Raw genomic sequence first — 27956 nt, 5'->3', positions numbered from 1 at the left:
GTGGCAAAAATTGTGGGAGATTAGAGGACTGGGAAGTCTTTAGGGGACAACAGAAAGCTACTAAAAAAGCCATAAAGAAGAGTAAGGTAGACTATGAAAGTAAACTGGCTCAGAACATAAAAGCAGATAGTAAAAGCTTCAACAAATATATAAGACAAAAAAGAGTGGCTAAGGTAAATATTGGTCCTTTGGAAGATGAGAAGGGAGATTTAATAACAGGAGACGGGGAAATGTCTGAGGAGCTGAACAGGTTTTTTGGGTTAGTCTTCACAGTGGAGGACACAAATAACATGCCAGTGACTGATGGAAATAAAGATATGATAGGTGAGGACCTTGAGATGATTGTAATCACTAAAGAGGCAGTATTGGGCAAGCTAATGGGGCTAAAGGTAGACAAGTCTCCTGGCCCTGATGGGATGCAACCCAGAGTGTTAAAAGAGATGGCTAGGGAAATTGTAAACGCACTAGTGATAATTTACTAGACTCTGGGGTGGTCCCAGAGGATTGGAAAGTGACACCACTGTTTAAAAAAGGAGGTCGGCAGAAAGCGGGTAATTATAGGCCGGTAAGCTTAACTTCGGTTGTACGGAAAATGCTGGAATCTATCATTAAGGAGGAAATAGCGGGGCACCTGGAGGGAAATTGACTCATTGGGCAGACGCAGCATGGCTTCACAAAGGGTAGGTCGTGTCTGACTAATTTGGTAGAATTTTTTGAGGACGTTACCAGTGCAGTAGATAACGGGGAGCCAATGGATGTGGTATATCTGGATTTCCAGAAAGCTTTTGACAAGGTGCCACACAAAAGGTTGCTGCATAAACTAAAGATGCATGGCATTGAGGGTAAAGTGGTAGCATGGGTAGAGGATTGGTTAACTAACAGAAAGAAGAGAGTGGGGATAAATGGGTGTTTCTATGGTTGGCAACCTGTAACTAGTGGGGTCCCTCAAGGATCAGTGTTGGGCCCGCAGTTGTTCACAATTTACATAGACGATTTGGAGTTGGGGACCAAGTGCAATGTGTCAAAGTTTGCAGACGGCACTAAGATGAGTGGTAAAGCAAAAAATGCAGAGGATACCGGAAGTCTGCAGAAGGATTTGGATAGGTTAGGTGAATGGGCTAGGGTCTGGCAGATGGAATTCAATGTTGCCAACTGTGAGGCTATCCATTTTGGGAGGAATAACAGCAGAATGGATTATTTAAACGGTAAGATGTTAAAACATGCTGCTGTGCAGAGGGACCTGGGTGTGCTGGTGCACGAGTCGCAAAAGGTTGGTGTGCAGGTGCAACAGGTGATTAAGAAGGCTAATCGAGTTTTGTCTTTCATTGCTAGAGGGATGGAGTTCAAGACTAGGGAGGTTATGCTGCAATTGTATAGGGTGTTGGTGAGGCCGCATCTGGAGTATTGTGTTCAGTTTTGGTCTCCTTACCTGAGAAAGGACATATTGGCACTGGAGGGAGTGCAGAGGAGATTCACTAGGTTGATCCCAGAGTTGAGGGGATTAGATTATGACGAGAGGTTGAGTAGACTGGGACTGTACTCATTGGAGTTTAGAAGGATCGTATTGAAACATATAAAATTATGAAGGGAATAGATAGGATAGATGCGGGCAGGTTGTTTCCACTGGTCGGGGAAAGCAGAACTAGGGGGCATAGCCTCAAAATAAGGGGAAGTAGATTTAGGACGGAATGTAGGAGGAACTACTTCACCCAAAGGGTTGTGAATCTCTGGAATTCCTTGCCCAGTGAAGCAGTTTTTAAGAAAAAGATAGATACCTTTCTAAAGAATAAAGGGATTCGGGGATATGGTGTATGGGCCGGAGAGTGGAGCTGAGTCCACAAAGATCAGCCACGATCTCATTAAATCGCAGAGCAGGCTCGAGGGGCCAGATGGCCTACTCCTGTTCCTAGTTCTCATGTTCTTATGTATAGAACATAACAGCGCAGGACAGGCCCTTCGGCCCTCGATGTTGCGCCAACCTGTGAAACCACTCTAAAGCCCATCTACACGATTCCCTTATTGTCCATATGTCTATCCAATGACCATTTGAATGTCCTTAGTGTTGGCGAGTCCACTACTGTTGCAGGGAGGGCATTCCACGCCCCTACTACTCTCTGAGTAAAGAACCTACCTCTGACATCTGTCTGATATCTATCTCCCCTCAATTTAAAGGTATGTCTCCTCGTGCTAGACATTACCATCCGAGGAAAAAGGCTCTCACTGTCCACCCTATCCAATTCTCTGATCATCTTGTATGCCTCAATTAAGTCACCTCTTAACCTTCTTCCCTCTAACAAAAACAGCCTCAAGTTCCTCAGCCTTTCCTCATAAGATCTTCCCTCCATACCAGGCAACATTCTGGTAAATCTCTTCTGCACCCTTTCCAATGCTTCCACATACTTCCTATAATGCGGCGACCAGAATTGCACGCAATACTCCAAATGGGGCCGCACCAGAGTTTTGTATAGCTGCAACATGACCTCATGGCTCCTAAACTCAATCCCTCTACTAATAAAAGCTAACGCACCGTACGCCTTCTTAACAACCCTCTCAACCTGGGTGGCAACTTTCAGGGATCTATGTACATGGACACCGAGATCTCTCTGCTCATCCACACTGCCAAGAATCTTACCATTAGCCCAGTACTCAGTCTTCCTATTATTCCTTCCAAAATGAATCACCTCACACTTTCCTGCATTAAACTCCATTTGCCACCTCTCAGCCCAGCCCTGCAGCTTATCTATGTCCCTCTGTAACTTGTAACATCCTTCCGCACTGTCCACAACTCCAACGACTTTAGTGTCATCTGCAAATTTACTCACCCATCCTTCTACGCCCTCCTCCAGGTCATTTATAAAAATGACAAACAGCATTAGCCCCAAAACAGATCCTTGTGGTACACCACTAGTAACTGGACTCCAGTCTGAACATTTCCCATCAACCACCACCCTTTGTCTTCTTCCAGCTAGCCAATTTCTGATCCAAACTGCTAAATCACCCCGAATCCCATGACTCCGTATTTTCTGCAGTAGCCTACCATGGGGAACCTTATCAAACGCTTTACTGAAATCCATATACACCACATCAACTGCTTTACCCTCATCCACCTCTTTGGTCACCTTCTCAAAGAACTCTATAAGGTTTGTGAGGCACGACCTACCCTTCACAAAACCGTGTTGACTATCTCTAATCAAATTATTCCTTACCAGATGATTATACATCCTATCTCTCATAAACCTTTCCTAGATTTTGCCCACAACATAGGTAAGGCTCACTGGTCTATAGTTACCGGGGTTATCCCCTTCTTGAACAAGGGGACAACATTTGCTATCCTCCAGTCTTCTGGCACTCTTCCTGTAGATAAAGATGACTTAAAGATAAAGGCCAAAGGCTCAGCAATCTCCTCCCTAGCTTCCCAGAGAATCCTAGGATAAGTCCCATCCGGCCCAGGTGACTTATCAATTTTCACACTTTCCAGAATTGCTAACACCTCCTCCTTATGAACCTCAAGCCCTTCTAGTCTAGTAGCCTGAATCTCAGTATTCTCCTCGACAACATTGTCTTTTGCCTGTGTGAATACTGACGAAAAATATTCATTTAGCACCTCTCCTATCTCCTCGGACTCCAAGCACAACTTCCCACTACTGTCCTTGACTGGCCCTACTCTTACCCTAGTCATTCTTTTATTCCTGACATATCTATAGAAAGCTTTAGGGTTATCCTTGATCCTACCTGCCAAAGACTTCTCATGTCCCCTCCTGGCTATTCTTAGCTCTCTCTTTAGGTCCTTCCTAGCTAACTTGTAACTCTCGAGCGCCCTAAATGAACATTCATGTCTCTTCTTTACATAAGTCTCCTTCTTCCTCTTGACAAGTGTTTCAACTGCTTTAGTAAACCACGGTTCCATCACTCGACCACTTCCTCCCGGCCTGACAGGTACATACTTATCAAGGACACGCAGTAGCTGTTCCTTGAACAAGCTCCACATTTCCATTGTGCCCATCCCCTGCAGATTTCCTCTCCATCCGATGTATCCTAAGTCTTGCCTCATCGCATCATAATTGCCTTTCCCCCAGATATAACTTTTGCCCTGCGGTATATACCTATCCCTTTCTTTTGTAAGGACCACGAAGAATCCAGCACGAGTTTTAAGGATACAAAGTAATAACATTTATTTACTATAACATATATACATAACAGTAGCAGTAACTTCCCTTGCTACATACTCCGTCCTGCTGGTTCCTGAACTGGCCAACTTATTTATACTAGGAGTTTACTAGTGGTTTCTCTGCCCCCTCACTGGGGAAGCTCATACTCCCACAGGATTGTGGGATAGTCATTAGTCCCCAGCCAATGGTAAGTAGGCAGGTTATAACATCCCTCCCCCCCAAAGTCCAAGGAATCCACCAAAGACCCTGGCGAAGGAGGGCGTCGGACTCGTTTGGCCGCAGGCCGGACACCATTTGCACGCGGTGCTGGATCAGGCGGCGTGTAACGAGACGGAGACCGGCGCTTCCGTGATGAACGACGCAACAGTTGTATCCACGGCCCGTGGACCCGAGGATTCCCCCTCTGATGCATCCTGTGTCTCCATCTCGGAGTCAGAGTCTGCTGCCTCCGTCATGTCAGCGTCTCTATCTCCATTCGGTCCCGTAACGACCTGCGCAGGCTTCGAGTGAGGCACCAGTGGAAGATTGTGAGGACTACCGTCCCTTGTCTCTGGTCTCTGCGGCTGTAGAAATGAGCTCCGGGGGCGGGGAATCTTTTGAGGGGATAGTCTTCTGGACCGAACGTGGTCTACATGTTTTCGCTGGAGACGACCCTGGGCTTGCACTTGGTAAGATATAGGGCCCGTTTGGCGAAAGATTACACCAGGAACCCATTGGGCACCACCAGCAAAATTCCGAACGAACACTGGGTCACCGGGCGGAAACTGCCGAATCGGCCGATGCCGAGAAAATCCCTGTCCCTACCGTTCTTGTGTGCGGCGTACTTTTGCGCCAATGTCCGGGAAAACCATACTAAGGCGGGTGCGAAGTCTCCGGCCCATTAGGAGTTCTGCGGGAGCTACCCCAGTCACTGCATGGGGGGGTGGTCCTGTACGTAAACAAAAAGCGAGCCAGTCTCGTGTCCATTGATCCGGAAGACTGCTTCTTTAGGCCTCTTTTGAATGTCTGCACTGCGCGCTCTGCCAACCCATTTGAAGCCGGGTGGTATGGGGCAGTGCGGATATGGCGGATGCCGTTCATCTTCGTGAACCTCGCGAACTCCTCACTCGTGAATGGAGTGCCGTTATGCGTGACCAGCACCTCGGGGAGGCCATACGTACTAAACGATAAACGCATCTTTTCAATTGTTGCGCAGGACGTTGTCCCCTGCATCTTATGCACCTCTAGCCATTTGGACTGGGCGTCAATTAGTAGAAGGAACATGGATCCTTGAAAAGGGCCTGCGAAATCTGCATGCAAGCAACAAAGCCCAGCGCTGGATCCATGCAGAAGCAATGGGCGGTGTTGGCTTATCCCCTCTGAAAAGTCCCAGCAGGGGCTTATGATCAGTCACGATAGTGAAATGGCGGCCGTACACGTACTGGTGGAAGCGTTTCACCGCAAAAACCACTGCCAGGCCCTCCTTCTCGATCTGCGCGTACTTTTTCTCCGCTGCAGTCAATGTGCGGGAGGCGAAAGCTATCGGTCGCTCGGCCCCGTTCTCCATCTTGTGGGACAGGACGGCCCCAATACCATATGGGGATGCATCACATGTGACGAGCAAAGGCTTTCCAGGATCATAGTGGGTTAGTAACCCAGACGGCGACAATTGTTGCTTTACCCGCCGGAAAGCGGTTTCTTGCGGCTGACCCCAAACCCAGGTGTGATTTTTCTTTCGCAGAAGGTGCAAAGGGGCCAGCGTAGTTGCCAGATTGGGGAGGAACTTCCCATAATAGTTTACGAGACTGAGAAAAGAACGAAGATGCAAAGTGTCAGTCGGGGCGGGAGCATGTTGAATTGCACGCACCTTCTCTTCGACGGGGTGCAGACCTTTGCGGTCCACCCGATAACCTAGGTAGACTACTTCCTTTGCCTGAAATACGCACTTTGTACGACGTAAGACGTAAACGGACTCCAGCCTCCGAAAGGCGTCTAAGGACAGCCTCCAGATTTTCCAAGTGTTCCTGCTCCGACGTCCCTGTAATCAAAACGTCATCTAGGTAGACAGCCACACGTGGTAAACCTCTCAAAATGCCCTCCATAACACGTTGAAAAATTGCGCAGGCAGAGGATACTCCAAAGGGCAACCATGTATATTCATACAGGCCCCGGTGTGTATTAATCGTTACATATGGTCGGGAGGCAGGGTCCAGCTCCAACTGCAGGTAGGCGTGACTCATATCTAATTTTGTGAACGTGAGTCCACCTGCAAGTTTCGCGTAGAGATCCTCTATGCGAGGCATTGGATATCGGTCGAGTCGGGAAACCGTATTCACTGTAAGTTTATAGTCGCCACACAAGCGAACTGTGGCATCTGGCTTCATTACAGGTACAATTGGTGCTGCCCAGTCAGCAAAACGGACGGGCCTGATAATACCCAAACTCTCCAAACGAGTGAGCTCCCCTTCTACCTTCTCGAGCAAGGCGTAAGGCACTGGGCGTGCCCGGAAATAGCACGGCGTGGCTCCTGGTTCAACTTGGATACGGGCTACGGCCCCTTTTATTTTCCCCAAACCAGGCTGGAATACATCTGGGTATCGTCCTAGCACCTCAGTCAACCCTTCAGAAACTGTTTGGAGGATGTGCTGCCATTGCAACCGCAAATGGCGCAACCAGTCCCGACCCAACAGGCTGGGCCCATGGCCGCGCACCACGATAAGTGGGAAACGCCCCTCCTGGCGACCATAGACAACAGGGGTCATTGTAGTTCCTGCAATGTCCAGTGGTTCCCCCGTGTAGGTGGCCAACCTGGCCTGTGGGTCGGTTAATGTAAGGGTCTGTATACCCTGCTTGATGCGGTCGAATGTCCTCTGGGCAATCACGGAGACCGCTGCGTCAGTATCCAACTCCATCTCAAGCGGATGGCCATTGACCCGTACTGTCACCTTAATGGGGGCCACACGGGGAGCTGCCACACAATGCAGCTGCAGGCAGTCGTCCTCCGTCTCCACGTCCTCAGGAGTAGTCGCCGCAGGTTCATCCACATGGAAGGTACGGCCTCTGGGCTGGTCCCGGTTACGGCCCCTGGGCTGGTCCCAGTTTCGGTCGGAACGACGGCGCCTCTGGCGCCCCCAGGACTGCCGTCCGCGACGGGGTCGGCGCCTACAAGTCTGACCCGGACATGGCTCCTCATCCATTGGCTCTGGAGAAGGCTCCCTTCGGGGAGGAATGTCCGACGGCCACTGGCGTCGGCCCGGACGTTGCCCAAGGTACCGCAGGAGTGCGGGGGGACGTTTTCGGACGGAAGGGGTTGCGCCCCAAGGCATGCACTTCCATTCCCTGTAGCTCCTGTACTCCTCGCTCTGCGCTCTCTCGGGACAATACTATTTGAATGGCCTGTTGAAAAGTCAATGTTGGCTCCGCTAACAACTTTCTCTGGGTGGCCGCATTGTTAATACCGCCACCCAAACGGTCGCGTAACATTTCTGACAAGGTCTCACCATAGTCACAGTACTCCGCAATCCTGCGTAGCCTGGATAGAAAATCAGCAACGGATTCTCCAGGGGTCCTCTCAGTGGTATTAAACCGGTAACGCTGGACTATCGTGGACGGGGTTGGGTTAAAATGTTGCCCCACTATATTCACAAGTTCATCAAACGTTTTGGTGTCCGGCGCAGCTGGGTACGTAAGGCTCCTAATCACCCCAAACGTACGCGGGCCGCAGGCGGTGAGCAATATGACCACCTGGCGATCGTTTTCGGTGATATTGCTTGCCCAGAAATAGTAACGCATCCTGGTTCCAGCTTTCCAGCGCAGCGTCAAAAACATCCAAACGTCCGTACAGAGGCATGGTATAATAGAAAACAACTTCCAACCTGTATCCAACAAAAATCCAGGGAGGTGGCTTCAGCAGTGTAGATGGCTGTTCACTTTAACCTTCGTCGCTAGTTTTGTAAGGGCCATGAAGAATCCAGCACGAGTTTTAAGGATACAAAGTAATAACATTTATTTACTATAACATATATACATAACAGTAGCAGTAACTTCCCTTGCTACATACTCCTTCCTCCTGGTTCCTGAACTGGCCAGCTTATTTATACTAGGAGTTTACTAGTGCTTTCTCCGCCCCCCTCATTGGGGAAGCTCATACTCCCACAGGATTGTGGGATAGTCATTAGTCCCCAGCCAATGGTAAGTAGGCAGGTTTTTACACTTTCCATCACTAAAGTAAACGTAATCGAATTGTGGTCACTATCACCAAAGTGCTCACCTACCTCCAAATCTAACACCTGTCCTGGTTCATTACCCAGTACCAAATCTAATATGGCCTTGCCTCTCGTTGGCCTATCTACATACTGTGTCAGTAAACCCTCCTGCACACATTGGACAAAAACGATCCTGGCATGAATAAAGGATTGGCTGACTGGCAGAAGGCAGAGAGTGGGGATAAAGGGGTCTTTTTCAGGATGGCAGCCGGTGCCTAGTGGTGTGCCTCAGGGGTCTGTGCTGGGACCACAACGTTTCACAATCTGCATTAATGATCTGGAAGAAGGAACTAAAGGCACTGTTGCTAAGTTTGAAGATGATACAAAGATATGAAGAGGGACAGGTAGTTTTGAGGATGCAGGTGGGGAGGGGGGGGCTGCAGAAGGACTTGGACAGGCTAGGAGAGTGGGAAAAGAAGTGGTAGATGGAATACAATGTGGAAAAGTGTGAGGTTATGCACTTTGGAAGGAGGAATGGAGGCTAGCCTATTTTCTAAATGGGGAAATGCTTTGGAAATCAGAAGCACAAAGGGACTTGGGAGTCTTTGTTCAAGATTCTCCTAAGGTTAACGTGCAGGTCCAGTCGGCAGTTCGGAAGGCAAATACAATGTTAGCATTCATGTCGAGAGGGCTAGAATACAAGAGCAGTGATGTACTTCTGAGGGTGTATAAGGCTCTGGTCAAACCCTATTTGGAGTATTGTAAGTAGTTTTGGGCCCACATCCAAGGAAGGATGTGCTGGCCTTGGAAAGGATCCAGAGGAGGTTGACAAGAATGATCCCTGGAATGAAGAGCTTGCCCTATGAGGAACGGTTGAGGACTCGGGGTCTGTACTTGTTGAGAGTTTCGAAGGACGAGATGGGATCTTATTGAAACATACAGGATACAGCGAGGCCTGGATAGAATGGACGTGGAGAGGATGTTTCTACTTGCGGGAAAAACTAGAACCAGAGGCACAATCTCAGGCTAAAGGGACGCTCCTTTAAAACAGAGATGAGGAGGAATTTCTTCTGCCAGAGAGGTGGTGAATCTGTGGAACTCTTTGCTGCAGAAGGCTGTGGAGGCCAAATCACTGAGTGACTTTAAGACAGAGATAGAAAGGTTCTTGATTAATAAGAGGATCAGGGGTTATGGGGAGAAGGCAGGAGAATGGGGATGAGAAAAATATTAGCCATGATTGAATGGCGGAGCAGACTCGATGGGCTGAGTGGCTTAATCTGCTCCTTGGTCTAATGGTTTTAACAAATGGGGTGAGGCATCCAATTCATCGACACAAGCTGCCATGTACAAAGAACAAAGAAAAGTACAGCACAGGAACAGGCACTTCAGCCTTCCAAGCCTGCGCTGAGCATGCTGCCCGTCTAACCCCAAACCTTCTACACTTCTGGGGTCCGTATCCCTCCAAACCCACCCTATTCATGTTGGCAAGACGCCCCTTAAGTATCAGTATCATACCTGCTTTCACCACCCCCTTCGGCAGCGAGTTCCAGGCACCCACTACCCTCGGAGTAAAAAACGTCTCTCGCATATCTGTTTATTCCTGTCTGGCACAAAAGTAAAACTGGAAAGGTGCCAATCCATGGCTTACAAATGAAATTAAGGAGAGTATTCGATCCAAGGAAGTAGCATACAAATTGGCCAAGAAAAACAATAGGTCTGTGGATTGGGAGCTGTTTAGAATTCAGCAAAGGACCAAGGGATTGATTAAGAGAAAATAGAATACGAAAGTAAGCTTGCAGGGAACAGAAAAACTGACTGTAAAAGATTCTATATGTACGTGAAAAGAAAAAATTGGTGAAGACAATTGTCCCTTACAGTCAGAAACAGGGGAATGTGTAATAGGGGAGAAAGGAATGGCTGATCAGCTAAATACATACTTTGTTTCTGTCTTCAGAAATGATGACGCAAATAAAATACCAGAAATGTTGGCGAATGCAGGGTTTAATGAGAGGGAGGAACTGAAGGAGATAACTATCAGTAGAGAAATGGTTTGGCGAAATTGATGGGATTGAAGGCTGATAAATCCCCAGGGCTTCGTAATCTACATCCCAGGGTACAGCAGGAGGTGTCCCTAGAAATAGTGGATGCATTGGTGGTCATCTTCCAGGATACTGTAGACTGCAGAACAGTTTCTGCAGATTGAAGGGTGGCTAATGTAACTCCACTATTTAAAAAAGGGAGGTAGAGAGAAATCAGGGAATTATAGTCCAGTACGTCTGACTTTGGTAGTAGGGAAAATTCTAGAATTCATTATCAAAGATTTTATAGCAACATAATTAGAAAACAGTTGCAGGATCGGACAGTCAGCATGGATTTATGAAGGGGAAATCATGCTTGACAAATCTACTGGAATTCTTCGAGAATGTAACTAGTAGAATTGATGAAGGGGAGCCAGTGTATTTGGACTTTCAGAAGGCTTTTGACAAAGTCACACTTACAAGATTAGCGTGTAAAATTAAAGCGCATGGGATTGGGGGTAGTGTCTTGAGATGGATAGAAACCAGGTTGGCTGACAGGAAACAAAAAAGTAGGTACTAACGGGTCTTTTTCAAATTGGCAGGCAATGATTAGTGGGGTACCGCAGGGATCGGTGCTCGGACACCAGCTATTCACGATATATATTAATAATTTAGATGAGGGAACAAAATGTCATATCTGCAAATTTGCAGATGATACCAAGTTCAGTGGTAGGTTGAGCGGTGAGGAGGGTGCAGAGATCCTTCAGTGTGATTTGGACAAGTTGAGCGAGTGGACAAACGAATGGCACATGTAGCATAATTTGGATAAATGCAAGGTTATCCACTTTGGTAGCAAAAGCAGGAAGGCAGACTATTATCTGAATGACATAAATTAGGGGAGGGGAACGTACAACAAGACCTAGACATCGACATAGACGTTACAGTGCAGAAGGAGGCCTTTTGGCCTATAGAGTCTGCACCGACCCTTGGAAAGAACATCCCACACCTCCACCCTATCCCCATAAGGCCAGGGAAGAGATTGCTGGACCTTTGGCTTTGATTTTTATGTCATCATTGGCTACAGGAATAGTGCCAGAGGACTGGAGGACAGCAAATGTGGTCCCTTTGTTCAAAAAGGGGAGCAGAGACAACCCCGGCAACTATAGGCCGGTGAGCCTCACGTCTGTAGTGGGTAAAGTCTTGGAGGGGATTATAAGAGACAAGATTTATAATCATCTAGATAGGAATAATATGATCAGGGATAGTCAGCATGGCTTTGTGAAGGGTAGGTCATGCCTCACAAACCTTATTGAGTTCTTTGATAAGGTGACTGAACAGGTAGACGAGGGTAGAGCAGTTGATGTGGTGTATATGGATTTCAGCAAAGCGTTTGATAAGGTTCCCCACGGTAGGCTATTGCAAAAAATACGGAGGCTGGGGATTGAGGGTGATTTAGAGATGTGGATCAGAAATTGGCTAGCTGAAAGAAGACAGAGGGTGGTGGTTGATGGGAAATGTTCAGAATGGAGTACAGTCACAAGTGGAGTACCACAAGGATCTGTTCTGGGGCCGTTGCTGTTTGTCATTTTTATCAATGACCTAGAGGAAGGCGCAGAAGGGTGGGTGAGTAAATTTGCAGACGATACTAAAGTCGGTGGTGTTGTCGATAGTGTGGAAGGATGTAGCAGATTACAGAGGGATATAGATAAGCTGCAGAGCTGGGCCGAGAGGTGGCAAATGGAGTTTAATGTAGAGAAGTGTGAGGTGATTCACTTTGGAAGGAATAACAGGAATGCGGAATATTTGGCTAATGGTAAAGTTCTTGAAAGTGTGGATGAGCAGAGGGATCTAGGTGTCCATGTACATAGATCCCTGAAAGTTGCCACCCAGGTTGATAGGGGTGTGAAGAAGGCCTATGGAGTGTTGGCCTTTATTGGTAGAGGGATTGAGTTCCGGAGTCGGGAGGTCATGTTGCAGCTGTACAGAACTCTGGTACGGCCGCATTTGGAGTATTGCGTACAGTTCTGGTCACCGCATTATAGGAAGGACGTGGAGGCTTTGGAGCGGGTGCAGAGGAGATTTACCAGGATGTTGCCTGGTATGGAGGGAAAATCTTATGAGGAAAGGCTGATGGACTTGAGGTTGTTTTCGTTGGAGAGAAGAAGGTTAAGAGGAGACTTAATAGAGGCATACAAAATGATCAGGGGGTTGGATAGGGTGGACAGTGAGAGCCTTCTCCCACGGATGGATATGGCTGGCACGAGGGGACATAACTTTAAACTGAGGGGTAATAGATATAGGACAGAGGTCAGAGGTAGGTTCTTTACGCAAAGAGTAGTGAGGCCGTGGAATGCCCTACCTGCTACAGTGGTGAACTCGCCAACATTGAGGGCATTTAAAAGTTTATTGGATAAACATATGGATGATAATGGCATAGTGTAGGTTGGATGGCTTTTGTTTCGGTGCAACATCGTGGGCCGAAGGGCCTGTACTGCGCTGTATTGTTCTATGTTCTATGTTCTATAACCCAGTAACCGCATCTAGCCTTTTTGGACACTAAGGGCAATTTTAGGGTGGCCAATCCACCTAACATGCACATCTTTGGACTGTAGGACACCGGAGCACCCGGAGGAAACCCACACAGACACGGGGAGAACATGCAGACTCCAGACAGTGACCCAAGTCGGAAATCGAACCTGGGACCCTGGAGCTGTGAAGCAACTGTGCTAATCACTGTGCTACCATGCTGCCCCTTGTACGCCAGTCATTGAAGGTATGCAAGCAGATGCAGCAGGCGGTAAAGAAGGCAAATGATAAACAGGCCTTCATTAAGAGAGGTTTCGAGTACAGGCGCAGGGGTGGATTGCTGAAATTATACAGGGCCTTGGTGAGGCCACACCTGGAATATGTGCAGCCTTATCGGAGGAAGGTTGTCCTAGCTGTAGAGGGAGTGCAGCAAAGGTTTACCAGACTGATTGCAGGGATGGCAGGACTTGTAGTAAAGGGGCATCAGGTGGCCTCTGTCAGGTGATGTAAAGTGAGAGTTTTGTGCAAAGGCTGTTGGAATGAAATAAATGTGTTTGTGAAAAAGGAACAGAACTTTAGACTCTTCATATCACAGCAACTAAAACGTATAACAATTGGTAGCAGAGGATGGTTGCTGTGTAAATGTGAAGGGTTGAAAGGTACAACTTTTCCAGATGAAACCAAGGAGTGAGTGAGAAAAAAAAAAAAGGGATATATGGCTGAACCAAGGATAAAGATGGCTGGATGTGACTATCCTCCCTTATTTTCTGAAAGGGAATCGTATGACCAATGGAGAAGTGCAGTAGTTATATGGACTAAGGTAACTGCTTTGGGAAAGAAAACAAGGTATGGCATTGGCTCCTTCTCTACCATATGGCAGTAAAATCCGAAACAAAGTGCTTTCTGAGCTGGAATTGGAAGAGTTAGACTCAGAAGAGGGTCTGGAGACTTTATTACATTATATGAATAAGATTTATAAGAAAGATGACTTGTTAAGTGCGTATGAAGCATGGTCGGATTTGGATAAGTTCCGGAAAATGGAGGATATCTCCATGGAAGACTATATAATAGAATTTGGCAGACTATATAAAAGGCTGCAGAAACACAACCTGGAATTTCCACAGTCTGTGTTGGCCTTTAAATTACTTGACTGTGCTAGAGTGAGCAACATGGATAGGCTCCTGGTTTTGACAGGAGTTCAGTTTACTGATAAGGATACCTTATTCGAACAGATGACAAAAGCTTTACAAAAGTTTTTGGGGAAACATTCGATTCCGATGGCTCTGATGACCCAAATAGGTCAGCCTGCAATAAGGCAAAATATGGAAGATACACTACTAACAGGATGGCGAAATCGTATGGCTACGAACAGGCTCAAGACTATAGAAGGAGACCGAGACAAGGAAATTATGAAGACAAAAACCCAGTTATAACCTACAATAGGAAGATGAACCCCAGAAATGCACGGGGCATGATAAATCGATGTTTTCGATGTGACTCTCAATACCATTCTGCTTTCAACTGTCCAACTCGTTATGATAGAGTGTTTGAAGCGACACATGACACGGAAGAGTCAGAAGAGGAAAAAGATAGTGACCAGAAAGAAGGCATTGTCCTATTGACAAGCAGTTTTACGCCGGTAATGAGGGTGTTGGATGCAGAATCCTTCAACTGTGCTGTATTGGACAGTGGCTGCACATCTACTGTGTGTGGAATTGACTGGTTAAAATGTTACCTGGACTCTTTGAATGCTGAAAATCGTAACAAGGTTAAGGAATTTGAAAGTTAAACACGTTTCAGGTTTGGGGATGATAATACTCTGAAGTCGCTGAAAAGAGTGGTGATCCCTTGCAATATTGCCGGAGTGAATCATTTCATTAGCACGGATGTTGTATCAAGTGAGATACCTTTGCTTCTGAGCAGACCGTCACTGAAGAAAGCACACATGAAACTGGATATGGAACAGGATAAGGAAACAGTTTTTGGAAAGACGGCGGACTTACAATTTACACAGTCGGGGCACCACTGTATTCCATTACTGACAAATAATATTTCAAGTAGAGTGGTTAAGGATGTGTTAATGGCAGTTGAAAATGGGACTTTAGCTGATAAAAAGCTTGTGGTATTAAAACTGCATAGGCAATTTGCACATCCGTCTCCTCGGAGGCTGAAAAATGTATTAAAGGATGCAGGGGTAAGGGACGATGACTATACTAAACTGATAGAACAGATTAGTGACCGCTGTCAAGTTTGTAAGAAGTACAGAAGGACACCAGCACAACCGATAGTAACCCTACCTTTGGCCAGGGATTTTAACGACATTGTGGCCATGGACCTTAAGATCTGGGATAAAGCAAATAATATATTTATTTAGCATTTTGTAGATTTAGCAACCAGATTTAGTCAATCAACGATTGTACAAAGTAAAGAAAGGAGAGTAATTCTGGATCATATCGTGGTAAAATGGATAGGAACAGGAATGGGTCCACCTGCAAAATTCGTTATGAATGAAATGAAAATCGCTTATTGTCACAAGTAGACTTCAAATGAAGTTACTGTGAAAAGCCCCTAGTCGCCACATTCCGGCGCCTGTTCGGGGAGGCTGTTACGGGAATTGAACCGTGCTGATGGCCTGCGTTGGTCTGCTTTCAAAGCCAGCGATTTAGCCCTGTGCTAAACAGCCCCTGCTGTTTAGTCAGCCCCTATGGACAATGGGGGAGAATTTGCTAATGATGAGTTTAGGGATATGTGAGAAAAGATGAATATCAGAGTTATGAATACGGCTGCAGAAAGCCCATTTGTAATGGTGTCTGTGAAAGAAATCATGCTGTCATCGATGACATGCTTCGTGAAATTTTGGCAGATCAACCAAATTGCAGGCTTAATTCAGCTTTAGCATGGGCAGTACATGCAAAGAATTCACTGCAGATGGTTGGGGGCTATAGTCCTTATCAATTAGTGTTTGGTAGAAATCCTAAAATTCCGTCCATTTTGGATGACCAGCCTCCAGCTTGGGAGGGGACTACAATTAGCTCTGGTTTTGCTGAACATTTAAATGCATTACACAGCAGTAGAAAAGCTTTTTTGGAAGCAGAAGTCTCTGAACGAATTCGCAGAGCTTTAAGACATAACGTGCGGCCATCAGGTGCCATTTTTCTGCTATAAGAGAGACAATTCTAATGAATGGAAAGGCCCAGGGAAGATCATAGGCATAGATGGCAAAACAATTATTTTGCAACATGGTAATCAAACTGTTAGGGTACATTCATCAAGGATAATGGGTACAGATTACAAACTTTCAAATTTAGACAGAACAGACAGACATGACAAGGAACCAGAGTCATCTGGTACGCATGTGTTCCAGAACTATGAGGACCCATTAACTATAGACAGGGTTTCTGTGGAGGAACACAACACTTCTGATGAATTAGAACAGGCCATTTTTCCGAAGGGCCAAAAGTTGGTAAAAAAGTGACATACTTGCCTGAAGGGTCTAGTCAATGGAAGGATGCAACTGGTATTAGTAGAGCAGGGAAGGCCACTGGAAAGTATAAACATTGGTTGAATGTACAGCATTCAGGGGAAGGAGTCAAGACAATGGATTGGGAAAACAAAGTTCAAAAATGGAGGGCACAGAAACGCAGTGCCAGTTCAGACAGTGCATCGGATAGTGAACAAGTCCGCAGGAAAAGGTCAAGAACTATTGGAAGGACATCCCACAGCAGAAGGGAAAGATCAAGCAGTAGCTGTACAGAACGAGATACCAGGCGGGAGAGGGGACGTAGTTTATCAAGATCTCGGAACAGGAGTAAGACTACGAATACTAATAGGAGTAGAAGCCCACATGCACGTGAGATTTTTGGTGGCTTCAAATAAATTAAATGAAAAAGTTATCAAAGAAGATAAACAGCAAGAATTGCATAGTTGGAGTGAATTTGGGGTATACACAGAAGTACCGGATTGGGGACAAAGAGCTCTATCCCACAGATAGATTTGCACGGAGAAGGTTCTTCCAGATGGAACTTATAAGGCAAAGGCCAGGCTTGTGGCAAGGGGATTTGAAGAAAACTTAGAAGATCAGGATTTAAGGGTAGATTCACCTACAGCAGGAAAGGTTATTTTAAAGATCTTCTTGGCTCTATTAGCCACAAAGGCATGGGAATGCAAATCTATCGATATAAAAGCTGCCTTTTTGATCAGCTCCAGAGAGACATTTTTCTCCGTCCTCCTAAAGAAGCAGCTAACACAGAAGGGGTACTCTGGAAGTTGAACAAATGTGTATATGGATTAAATGATGCATCTAGAGTCTGGTATTTTTCAGTCAGGTCAGTTTTGTTAAAGTTAGGCTGTTGCCAGTTGAAAGCAGATCCTGCAATGTTTTACTGGCACGATAAAGGAAATCTTTCTGGCATTTTCATGATGCATGTCGATGATTTTTTGTGGGGTGGGACTAGTGATTTTGAAGCTATTGTAATCTCTGGTTTGAGGAAAGAATTCAGGGTTGGAAGTCAGGCTTCCGGTGCATTTAAATATATTGGACTGGAAATTGGACAGACTAAGTTAGGGGCAACTTTACATCAGCAATCTTATTTGGAAAGCATCAGCCCAATAGCAATTAGTCGTGGCCGAGTTTCAGAAAAAGACGCAATGGTTTCAAAGATAGAAGAAGAGCAACTGCGAAGTTTAATTGGGCAACTGAACTGGTTAGGTAGACAGACTAGACCGGACGTGAGTTTTGATGTCTTAAAGTTGAGTACAAAAATGAATGATCCCAAAGTGGAAGACATAATAAGAGCAAATAAAGCATTGGCCAAACTAAAAATGCAGGAGTGTGTTTTGAAGTTCCTGGTTTCCGGTGACCTTAGGCACTTGAAACTCATAGTTTATAGTGATGCGTCCTACACAAATTTATGTGATGGGGTTTCAAGCGCAGGAGGTTTTATAATTTTCCTTTTGGGGAACAATGGTAAATGTTGCCCGCTTGTGTGGGAAACAAAGAAAATAAGGAGACTGGCACTTTGGCTGCAGAGACGTTAAGCCTTGTAGAGGCGGTGGATATGGCTTTTTACATAAGTATGATATTGACAGAAATTTTGGGATTATGGGATTTGGGTAATATACCTATTGACTGTCACATTGACAATAAATCCCTGTGGGAAAATGTGCACTCTACAAAAAGTGTCAATGAAAAGAGGTTACGGATAGACATCGCAAGTTTGAAGCAGATGTTGGACAGAGGGGAAATAACAAAAATTAAATGGGTCGACAGGAGCTATCAACTGTCAGACTGTTTTACGAAAATAAACTTTTGGATATTGTTAATGAAGGGCGCTGGTTTCTGTGACTGTTTTTTTTTTCTTTCTCGTCCAAACAAAAAAAAGGGGGAGAAATCATGTGTGTTTTTTAGTTTCTTGAAATTTTGTTTTCACCTAATTATTATTTTTTCCTCCAAGGAAGGGGAGACTGTTTTTTTAAAAAAAATATGTTTATTAAGAATTTTTAACAGAATTTTCAACCATATAAACAGCCCCCCCCCCCCCCCCCCGTAACAAAAAAGAAGAAACAACTCGCATAGCAAGACATAAACATGGCAAATCAATATGATACAGAACTTTGTACATTGCATTCCTCCAGTACATATCAGTTTTCCGGATCGTTCATGTATTTTCTTGCTCAGATCCCCCCCCCCGAAGAACCCCCATTCCCTATCCCTCCCTCTTCCCCCCCCCCCCCCCCCCCGGGTTGCTGCTGCTGTCGACCAAACTCCATCTAACGCTCCGCGAGATGGTCTAGGAACGGTTGCCCCAGCCTGGAGAACCCCTGCACAGACCCTCGCAAGGCAAACTTTATCCTTTCCAACTTGAGAAACCCTGTCATATCATTTATCCAGGCTTCCACATCATTTATCCAGGCTTCCACAAAGGGGAGACTGTTAAGTAATGGGTTAAGAGACATTGCAATTAGTTGTCTCATTTATGCTAAGTATCCATTAATTGACACTGATGTGTAAAGGGGCTTCAGGTGGCCTCTGTCAGGTGATGTATAGTTAAGAGTTTTGTGCAAAGGCTGTTGGAATTAAATAAATGTGTGTTTGTGAAAAAGGAACAGAACTTTAGACTCTTCATATCACAGCAACTAAAAAGTCTAACAGGACTGACATACGAGGAGAGATTAAATCGGTTAGGATCGTATTCGCTGGAGTTCAGAAGAATGAGGGAGGGAACCTCATAGAAATCTACAAACCTCTAACAAGACTGGATAGCACAGATGCAGGAAGGATGTTCCCGATGGTGGGTGGGTCCAAAACCAGGGGTCACCAGGGGATATCGGGTAGACAATTTAGGACAGGGATGAAGAGAAATGTCTTCACCCAGAGAGTGGTGAGCCTGTGGAATTGGTGGATGGCCACTTCCCGATTACAAAATGGACACTTTGCAAAGATTGCCGGGAAAATGGACAATGCTGAGAAAACAAGCAGGTTCAGAGCTTGTCTGTATATTGGAGCCGCAGCTCCCAGACAAGACCAAAACTGTAGGCCCATTAGCATACTAATGGCCCATCTGCGGGAACAAAAGAGTAACATTTGAGTAACCGATACTGAGGCAGACACCCGGCGCCAGAGGAGACCGAAACAAAGCAGGCCAACGGCCACCTAGGACACGCCATCAGGGCACCCACCCCTTTATTGGTTGAAATCAATAAGAATGAGCAAGAAACGGCCCAATTGATTGGGGCCAAGTTCAAGGCCCATCCAAAAGAGCACGAAGCCTCTTTGGGTATAAGAAGCCCCCAAGAGAGAATTGGTCTCTTGGACCCGGCTCTCACCGAGGAGAGACCCGTCCACCAGCTGCACCAGAAGCAAGTAAGTCCAAGGTCAACGCACAATACCAGACAGACGACCTTAGCTGTTCCCCTGTACCAGTTCGACGCCAGCAGCCTCAGAACCGAACAACGGCCATTGTTCCTCTGTCTGAGTGGGCGCCCGAAGCTAAGTATAGGCTTTAGCAGTAGTGATAGTTTAGTCTTTAGAGTTTCGTGCATAAGTAGATTTAACTGTGTGTGTAAATAAATAAGCATTGTCTCTGAACTAACTGGTGTATCGAGTCTTTGATCAATATTCGGGTTTGAACCTTGTGGCGGTATCGAAAGATACCTGGTGACTCTAGAGCAAATGTAATTAGGATTAAGGAAGACGACCATATTGACCGCCATATTCAGAGCCAACCAAAGAGAGCAACAACCACAGAAAGTCATTGAATCCAAAACATTGTATGGTTTCAAGAAGTAGTTGGATATAGCACTTAGGACGAAGGGGATCAAAGGATATGGGTGAAAGCAGGGTTAGGCTACTGAGTTCGATGATCAGTCATGGTCATCATGAATGGTGGAGCGGGGGCAGTATGTGGCACAGTGGTTATCACTGGGACTATGGCGCTGCAAACCCGGGTTCAAATCCCGGCCCTGGGTCACTGTCCATACGGAGTTTGCACATTCTCCCCATGTCTGCTTGGGTTTCACCCCCACAACCCAAAGATGTGCAGGTTAGATGGATTGGCCACACTAAATTGCCCGTTAATTGGAAAAAAATAATAATTGGGTACTCTAAATTTAAAAACAAAAATGAATGACTTGAAGGGCCAAATGGCCTCCTCCTGCTCCTAATTTTACAATGTTTCTATCTCCTTTAAACTTTGCCCCTCGCACTTTAAACCTATGACTCCTGGTAATTGACTCTTCCACCCTGGGGAAAAAGAACTTCTATCTACTCTGTCCATGTCCTTCATAACTTTGTAAACTTCTATCAGGTCGCCCCTCAACCTCCGTTGTTCCAGTGCGAACAAACCAAGTTTATTCAACCTCTCCTCATAGCTATTGCCCTCCATACCAGGCAAAATCCTGGTAAACCTCTTCTGTACCCTTTCCAAAGCCTCCACATCCTTCTGGTAGTGTGGCGACCAGAACTGAACACTATATTCCACTACACTAAGGTTCTATACAACTGCAACATAACTTGCCAATTTTTATACTCAATGCCCCGGCCGATGAAGGGAAGCATGCCGTACGACTTCTAACTACCTTCTCCACCTGTGTTGCCACTTTCAGTGACCTGTGGATCGGCAGCCGCCTCTTAAACTCAATTGTCTACCATGACTTTGAAGGGCCTCTTACTCACCTTGGTGATCTTCAATCTGAGTTTGCTGTATCCAATCTCCCATTGCTGACATTATCAAAATAAATTATCTGCAACCGAAACAGCAAGAAAAAAGGAAGTTATGCCGCTTTTCAAAGAATCATTTATTGTTAAGCGTTTGCTTTTAAAGGAAATAGTGTCTATCTTTGATGATTGAGAAATTTGAGCTGCTGAGCAGTTTCAATCTTATTCCAATCAGAGTGCACGGGTGCTTTACTGAGGTACCACAATACAAATAAGAACAGTAACTTACCAGCGACGACATGTAGGTGGCAACATCATACAGACAATAACCATGGATACTGACACTATATAGACCAGTCGTGGACAATTTACAGCCCAGGGGCCATATGCGACCCATGTGGGTTTGGGTGCAGTCCGCGAGACATTTTATTGACCCGTTTCCCATGTGCAGGGTTGTCACATTCTGCTGATTTCCATCCGAGTAGCTTTTTTCCGACGAATATGACTGAAGTGATATACACATCAAGCAACTGCAGGGTCGGTGTGGTACGTGCTGATTGCACACATTGATAATGAGAGCCAGAGCCATGCACTCCCTCTGCATTCAAAGCGTAAATGTTTATTTTGTTTTTACCATTTGAAGTTGGTGACAATTCAATTAATATGTAAATGATTAAACATTTTCTCTAACTCGTCATGAAATATTCAGCATGTATTAAATGTCACCAAGCCCGACTGAGATGAAGGAGGGCCACTCATGCGGTTCATTCACTAGCCAAGGTTACCCATCACTGATGTAGACAATCCCCATGGATGTAACCTGTGGTGGTATGTATTTGGGGTATTAAGGTACCCTGGGATGCCGAGAGGCTATTGGTAGATAGACACTGGATCCCGATTGGATCAGGCCGCCTGCTGGCTCCACCCAGCAAGGCGGAGTATAAGAGCCCGGGTTCTCCCTGCTGCCGCATTCTGTAACTGTGCTGCTGGGGAACAAGTCTGCGTAATAAAGCCATCGTTCTACTTCTTCTCATCTCGTCTCGTGAGTGATTGATTGTGCTACAATTTATTACGCAAACTTTTAAGGACATGGAGCTCCGAATCATGCCGGAGTGTCTGCGAATCAGCCCCCACGCGGCAAACGCAGCGGCCACGTTTAAACATTGGTTAGCGTGTTTCCAGGGATACCTCCGAACTGCCCCTGGCATACCTACAGAGGAACATAAAATCCAGGTCCTGCATGTTAGGGTGAGCCCTGATATCTACACGCTTATAGAGGATGCAGAGGATTTCCCGACGGCGATCGCGATGCTGATTGGAATCTACGTTCGGTCCGTCAACCAGGTCTACGCACACCACCAGCCCGCGACGAGACGGCAGATCCCCGGGGAATCGCTGGATGAATTCTACAATGCACTGTTGATACTGGGGAGAAATTGCAACTGCCCATCGGTTGCGGCGAATGAACACACAGAGCTGCTGGTCCGAGATGCATTCGTGGCAGGTATACTTTCGTCCCAAATTCGCCAGCGATTGCTTGAAAGAGACACACTAGGCCTCAAAGAGGCACGGGCCCTTGCGGCCACGTTCGATGTGGCGTCACAGAACGCCCGCTCCTACGCCCCCGACCGCGCGGCAGACCCTTGGGCACCGTGGACCCCCGTCGCGACCGAACCCCCGGGGCCCCCTGCCCCCCCCACAGGTCTGCGCTGCCAGAGCAGCAGATCACCCGGGGGTGCCCCGCTGCTACTTTTGCGGGCAAGGGAAACACCCCCGGATGCGCTGCCCGACCCTCTGTAAAGGGTGCGGGAAAAAGGGGCATTTCGTCGCTGTGTGCCAGGCCCGGGGGGGGTAGCCGCAATCTCCGGGGGAGAACCCCAAACTCAACCCCCCCCCCCAGCGATCCATGTGCAGCCAACGGGTGCCACCATCTTGGGTCCCGGACTCCACGCGGGAGGGATGGACGCCGCCATTTTGTGCTCCCCAGCAACGTGCGATCCTTGGGCGGCGCCATCTTGCTCACCCCCGACCATGTGCGACCCAAGGACGGCGCCATCTTGGCTGAAGTCTAAGGACCCCTGGATCGATGGCCACACGGGGCCTGAAGAAAACGCCCCGGTGCAACAATTACGACTGGCTTTGGTGACCCTGGACCATTCGCGGCTGCGAACGCTCCAGACGGCATCGACAACGATATTCGGAAACAGGTACGAGATGCCCTGCCTGATCGACTCTGGGAGCACGGAGAGTTTTATACATCCTGATACGGTAAGACGCTGTTCCCTTCCGATCCACCCGAGTAATCAAAACATTTTTCTGGCGGCGGGGTCCCATTCGGTAGAGATAAAAGGGTTTTGCATCACTAACCTCACGGTGCAGGGGAGGGAGTTCAAAAACTACCGGCTGTACGTCCTTCCCCACCTCTGCGCTGCCACACTCCTGGGATTGGATTTTCAGTGCAATCTCCAGAGCTTAACGTTTAAATTCGGAGGCCCTATACCCCCACTCACTATCTGCAACCTCGCGATCCTCAAGGTCGATCCGCCTTCCCTGTTCGCGAACCTCACCCCGGATTGCAAACCAGTCGCCACTCGGAGCAGACGGTACAGCGTCCAGGACCGATCTTTTATCCGGTCAGAAGTCCAGCAGCTGCTGAGGAAAGGCATAATTCAGGCCAGCAATAGTCCCTGAAATGAAATGAAAATCGCTTATTGTCACAAGTAGGCTTCAAATGAAGTTACTGTGAAAAGCCCCTAGTCACCACATTCCGGCACCTGTTCGGGGAGGCTGTTATGGGAATTGAACCATGCTGCTGGCCTGCCTTGGTCTGCTTTCAAAGCCAGCAATTCAGCCCTGTGCTAAACAGCCCCTGGAGAGCCCAGGTGGTAGTTGTAAAGACCGGGGAGAAGCAGAGGATGGTCGTAGTCTATAGTCAAACCATCAATAGGTACACGCAGCTGGATGCGTACCCTCTCCCCCGCATATCCGGCATGGTCAATCGGATTGCACAGTTCAAGGTCTTTTCCACGGTGGACCTTAAGTCCGCCTACCACCAGCTCCCCATCCGCCCGAGCGACAGAAAATACACTGCCTTCGAAGCAGATGGGCGGCTCTACCATTTTTTAAGGGTTCCATTCGGCGTCACTAACGGGGTCTCGGTCTTCCAACGGAGATGGACTGAATGGTCGATCGGTACGGTTTGCGGGCCACGTTCCCGTATCTCGACAACGTCACCATCTGCGGCCACGACCAGCAGGACCACGACGCCAACCTCCGAAAATTCCTCCAGACCACAAACGCCCTGAATCTCACATACAACAGGGAGAAATGCGTGTTTAGCACCGACCGTCTGGCCATCCTCGGCTACGTAGTGCGAAATGGAGTGACAGCCCCCTCATGGAGTTCCCCTCCCTCACTGCTCCAAGGCCCTGAAACGCTGCCTGGGATTCTTCTCTTATTACGCCCAGTGGGTCCCCAACTACGCGGACAAGGCCCGTCCGCTAATCTAGTCCACGGTTTTCCCTCTGTCGACAGAGGCCCGCCAGGCCTTCAGCCGCATCAAAGCGGATATCGCAAAGGCCACGATGCACGCAATCGACAAGTCCCTCCCCTTCCAAGTCGAGAGCGACGCGTCTGACGTAGCTCTGGCGGCCACGCTCAACGAAGCGGGCAGACCCGTGGCCTTTTTCTCCCGTACTCTCCACGCTTCAGAAATCCGCCACTCCTCAGTGGAAAAGGAGGCCTAGGCCATAGTGGAAGCTGTGCGGCATTGGAGGCATTACCTGGCCGGTAGGAGATTCACTCTCCTCACTGACCAACGGTCGGTTGCCGTCATGTTCGATAATGCACAGTGGGGCAAGATCAAGAACGACAAGATCTTGCGGTGGAGGATCGAACTCTCCACCTATAACTATGAGATTGTGTATCGTCCCGGAAAACTGAACAAGCCTTCCGATGCCCTATCCACGTGTGCCAACGCACAAGTGGAACGTCTCCGAACCCTCCACGAGGACCTCTGCCACCCGGGGGTCACTCAGTCCTATCACTTCGTGAAGACCCGTAACCTGCCCTACTCCATCGAGGAGGTCAGGACCGCCACCAGGAACTGCCAGATCTGCGCAGAGTGCAAGCCGCATTTCTACCGGCCAGATAAAGCGCACCTGATAAAGGCTTCCCGTCCCTTTGAGCGCCTCAGCCTGGACTTCAAAGGCCCTCTCCCCTCCACCGATCGCAACACGTACTTCCTCAACGTGATTGACGAATACTCCCGGTTCCCATTCGCTATCCCCTGTCCCGACATGACCGTGGCCACGGTCATTAGAGCCCTCGGAACCATCTTTACACTGTTCGGTTTCACCGCCTATATACATAGCGATAGGGGGTCCTCCTTCATGAGCGACAAACTGCGTCAATTCCTGCTCAGCAAGGGCATCGCCTCGAGCAGGACGACCTGTTACAACCCCCGGGGGAACGGTCAGGTAGAGAGAGAGAACGGAACGGTCTGTAAGACCGTCCTACTGGCCCTGCGGTCCAGATGTCTCCCAGTTTCCCGCTGACAGGAAGTCCTCCCGGATGCCCTCCACTCCATCCGGTCGCTGCTGTGTACAACAACGAATCAAACACCTCACGAACGCCTCCTTGTCTTCCCTAGGAAGTCCTCCTCCGGAATGTCACTTCCGACCTGGCGGGCAGCCCCGGGACGCACCCTGCTCCAAAAGCCTTTGTGGAAGCACAAATCAGACCCGTTGGTCGAGAGGGTTCATCTCCTCCACGCGAACCCTCAATACGCCTACGTGGCATACCCCGACGGCCAACAGGACACCCCTGCGGGACCTGGCACCCGCCGGAGCCCCCCACCCCCCCAACACCAGTGACCCCCTCTGGAGCCACGCACACACCCCCCCCCCCCCCCCCAACACCGATCGCCCCCTCCCTCCCGCCGGCCCATCCCACAGCCCCCTTCCAGGGTCCCCCGGCCCCGAATAGGGATATTGAAGCGGGACGAGGCATCGCAACGCTCCCAGAGATGACGAGGCCGGAACCTGCGCCTGCATCACCACCGGGACTAAGACGATCGGCGAGGACGACCAGGGCACCCATCCGACTCATCGAATCTGTATAATGAAGCACAAAATGCCTCTATAAATAATTTTTTTGGTTTGGTTGCCCAGTAAAAGCGGCATTGTAAGTAGTTAGTATCAGAGCACAGCCACCCTGTTAGCGGCATCCTAGGTACCGATTCTGGAAACCCCTACCACCATACGGCCCACTACCCCGCCGGGTTCCTTTTTAACAAGGGGTGAATGTGGTGGTATGTATTAGGGGTATTAAGGTACCCTGGGATGCCGAGAGGCTATTGGTAGATAGACACTGGATCCCGATTGGACCAGGCCGCCTGCTGGCTCCACCCATAAAGGCGGAGTACAAGAGCCCGGGTTCTCCCTGCTGCCGCATTCTGTAACTGTGCTGCTGGGGAACAAGTCTGCATAATAAAGCCATCGTTTGACTCCTTCTCATCTCGTGAGTGATTGATTGTGCTACATAACCCACAAAACACAATATTAAAATAGGCCATACAGCACAGTGAGCATCATCATAAGGTAAAACTGTAAAAAGATCAGGTGATACTCTTTCAGGTCTTTCTGTCTCCCTGTCTCTTGGAGTGTCGCTCTCTCTCTCGTTCTATGTCTGTTTTTTCTCTCTGTCTTTCTCGGTCTCTTTTATTTCTGTCTCTCTCTTCCTCTATCTGCCTCATCTGTCTCCTCTCTCTTTCTCCGCCCCTCTCTATCTGTCGCTGTCTGTGTCTCTTCCTCACTCTGTCTCGTTATCATTCACTCTCTCTTTCTCACTATCACTTTGTCCCTTTCTCATCTCTTTGTCCCTTTTTCACTCGCTCTTTCTCGGTCTCTATCTCATTCTGTCTCTTTCTCACTCTCTCTGTCTCTCTCTCTTTCTCTGTCTCTTTTTCATTCTCTCTCTTTCTCATTCACTCATTCTGTCTCTTTCTCACCCTCTTTTAGTCTCTTTCTCACTCTTTCTCTTGGTCTCTTCCTCACTGTGTCTCTTGCTCACTCTCTGCCTCTTTCTCCCTCTCCCTCCCTCTGTGTGTGTGTGTGTGTGTGTATATATATATATATATTTAGATATATATTTATAAACGTGTCTCTATCTCACTCTCTCGCTCACGGTTTCCCGGACGCCAGCGGATTCCAAGGTAACAAACGACCAAACACCCAGAACACCCCGCGGTCTCAGCGACCACGAAACAGGGCAGCTGTGCGCATGCGCACTCCCGGGAAATGGCGGTGAAGAGGCGGGACTGGGGGTAAAAGGGGCAGGGCTGTGTAGCAGGGGGGAGGGACTGCGCGGGCAGGGGCTGTGCGGGGGAGGGGCAGGGGCTGTGCGGGGGAGGGGCAGGGGCTGTGCGGGGGAGGGGCAGGGGCTGTGCGGGGGAGGGGCAGGGTCTGTGCGGGGGAGGGGCAGGGGCTGTGCGGGGGAGGGGCAGGGGCTGTGCGGGGGAGGGGCAGGGGCTGTGCGGGGGAGGGGCAGGGGCTGTGCGGGGGAGGGGCAGGGGCTGTGCGGGGGAGGGGCAGGGGCTGTGCGGGGGAGGGGCAGGGGCTGTGCGGGGGAGGGGCTGTGCGGGGGAGGGGCTGTGCGGGGGAGGGGCTGTGCGGGGCAGGGGCTGTGCGGGGGAGGGGCTGTGCGGGGGAGGGGCTGTGCGGGGGAGGGGCTGTGCGGGGGAGGGGGAGGGGGAGGGGCTGTGCGGGGGAGGGGCTGTGCGGGGGAGGGGCTGTGCGGGGGAGGGGCTGTGCGGGGGAGGGGCTGTGCGGGGGAGGGGGAGGGGGAGGGGGAGGGGCTGTGCGGGGAGGGGGAGGGGCTGTGCGGGGAGGGGGAGGGGCTGTGC

General features: G+C 48.5%; 1 protein-coding gene across 3 annotated transcripts in view; it reads right to left on the bottom strand.

Moving 5' to 3' along the window:
• The window catches only part of dnaaf1 (dynein axonemal assembly factor 1), a 281897-nt gene extending 254601 nt beyond the window's left edge, over positions 1-27296 (bottom strand). For 2 of the 3 annotated variants that reach the window (XM_072518667.1, XM_072518669.1), the window contains exons 1-2: positions 27229-27296; positions 21071-21138 (exon numbers count right to left, since the gene is read on the bottom strand). In XM_072518667.1, coding sequence (XP_072374768.1) covers positions 21071-21122 — 52 coding nt within the window. In that variant the 5' untranslated portion in view covers positions 21123-21138; positions 27229-27296. Of the gene's footprint in view, positions 1-16377; positions 16439-21070; positions 21139-27228 lie in introns of those variants that run through there. The other variant, XM_072518668.1, reaches the window with a different exon arrangement.
• Positions 27297-27956: the final 660 nt, after the last annotated feature.

The sequence above is a fragment of the Scyliorhinus torazame genome, chromosome 10 (assembly GCF_047496885.1).
Source record: "Scyliorhinus torazame isolate Kashiwa2021f chromosome 10, sScyTor2.1, whole genome shotgun sequence".
NCBI classification, from domain to species: Eukaryota; Metazoa; Chordata; class Chondrichthyes; order Carcharhiniformes; family Scyliorhinidae; genus Scyliorhinus; species Scyliorhinus torazame.
The sequence above is the reverse complement of the archived record's forward strand: the minus strand, read 5'-3'. Positions and strand labels throughout refer to the sequence as shown.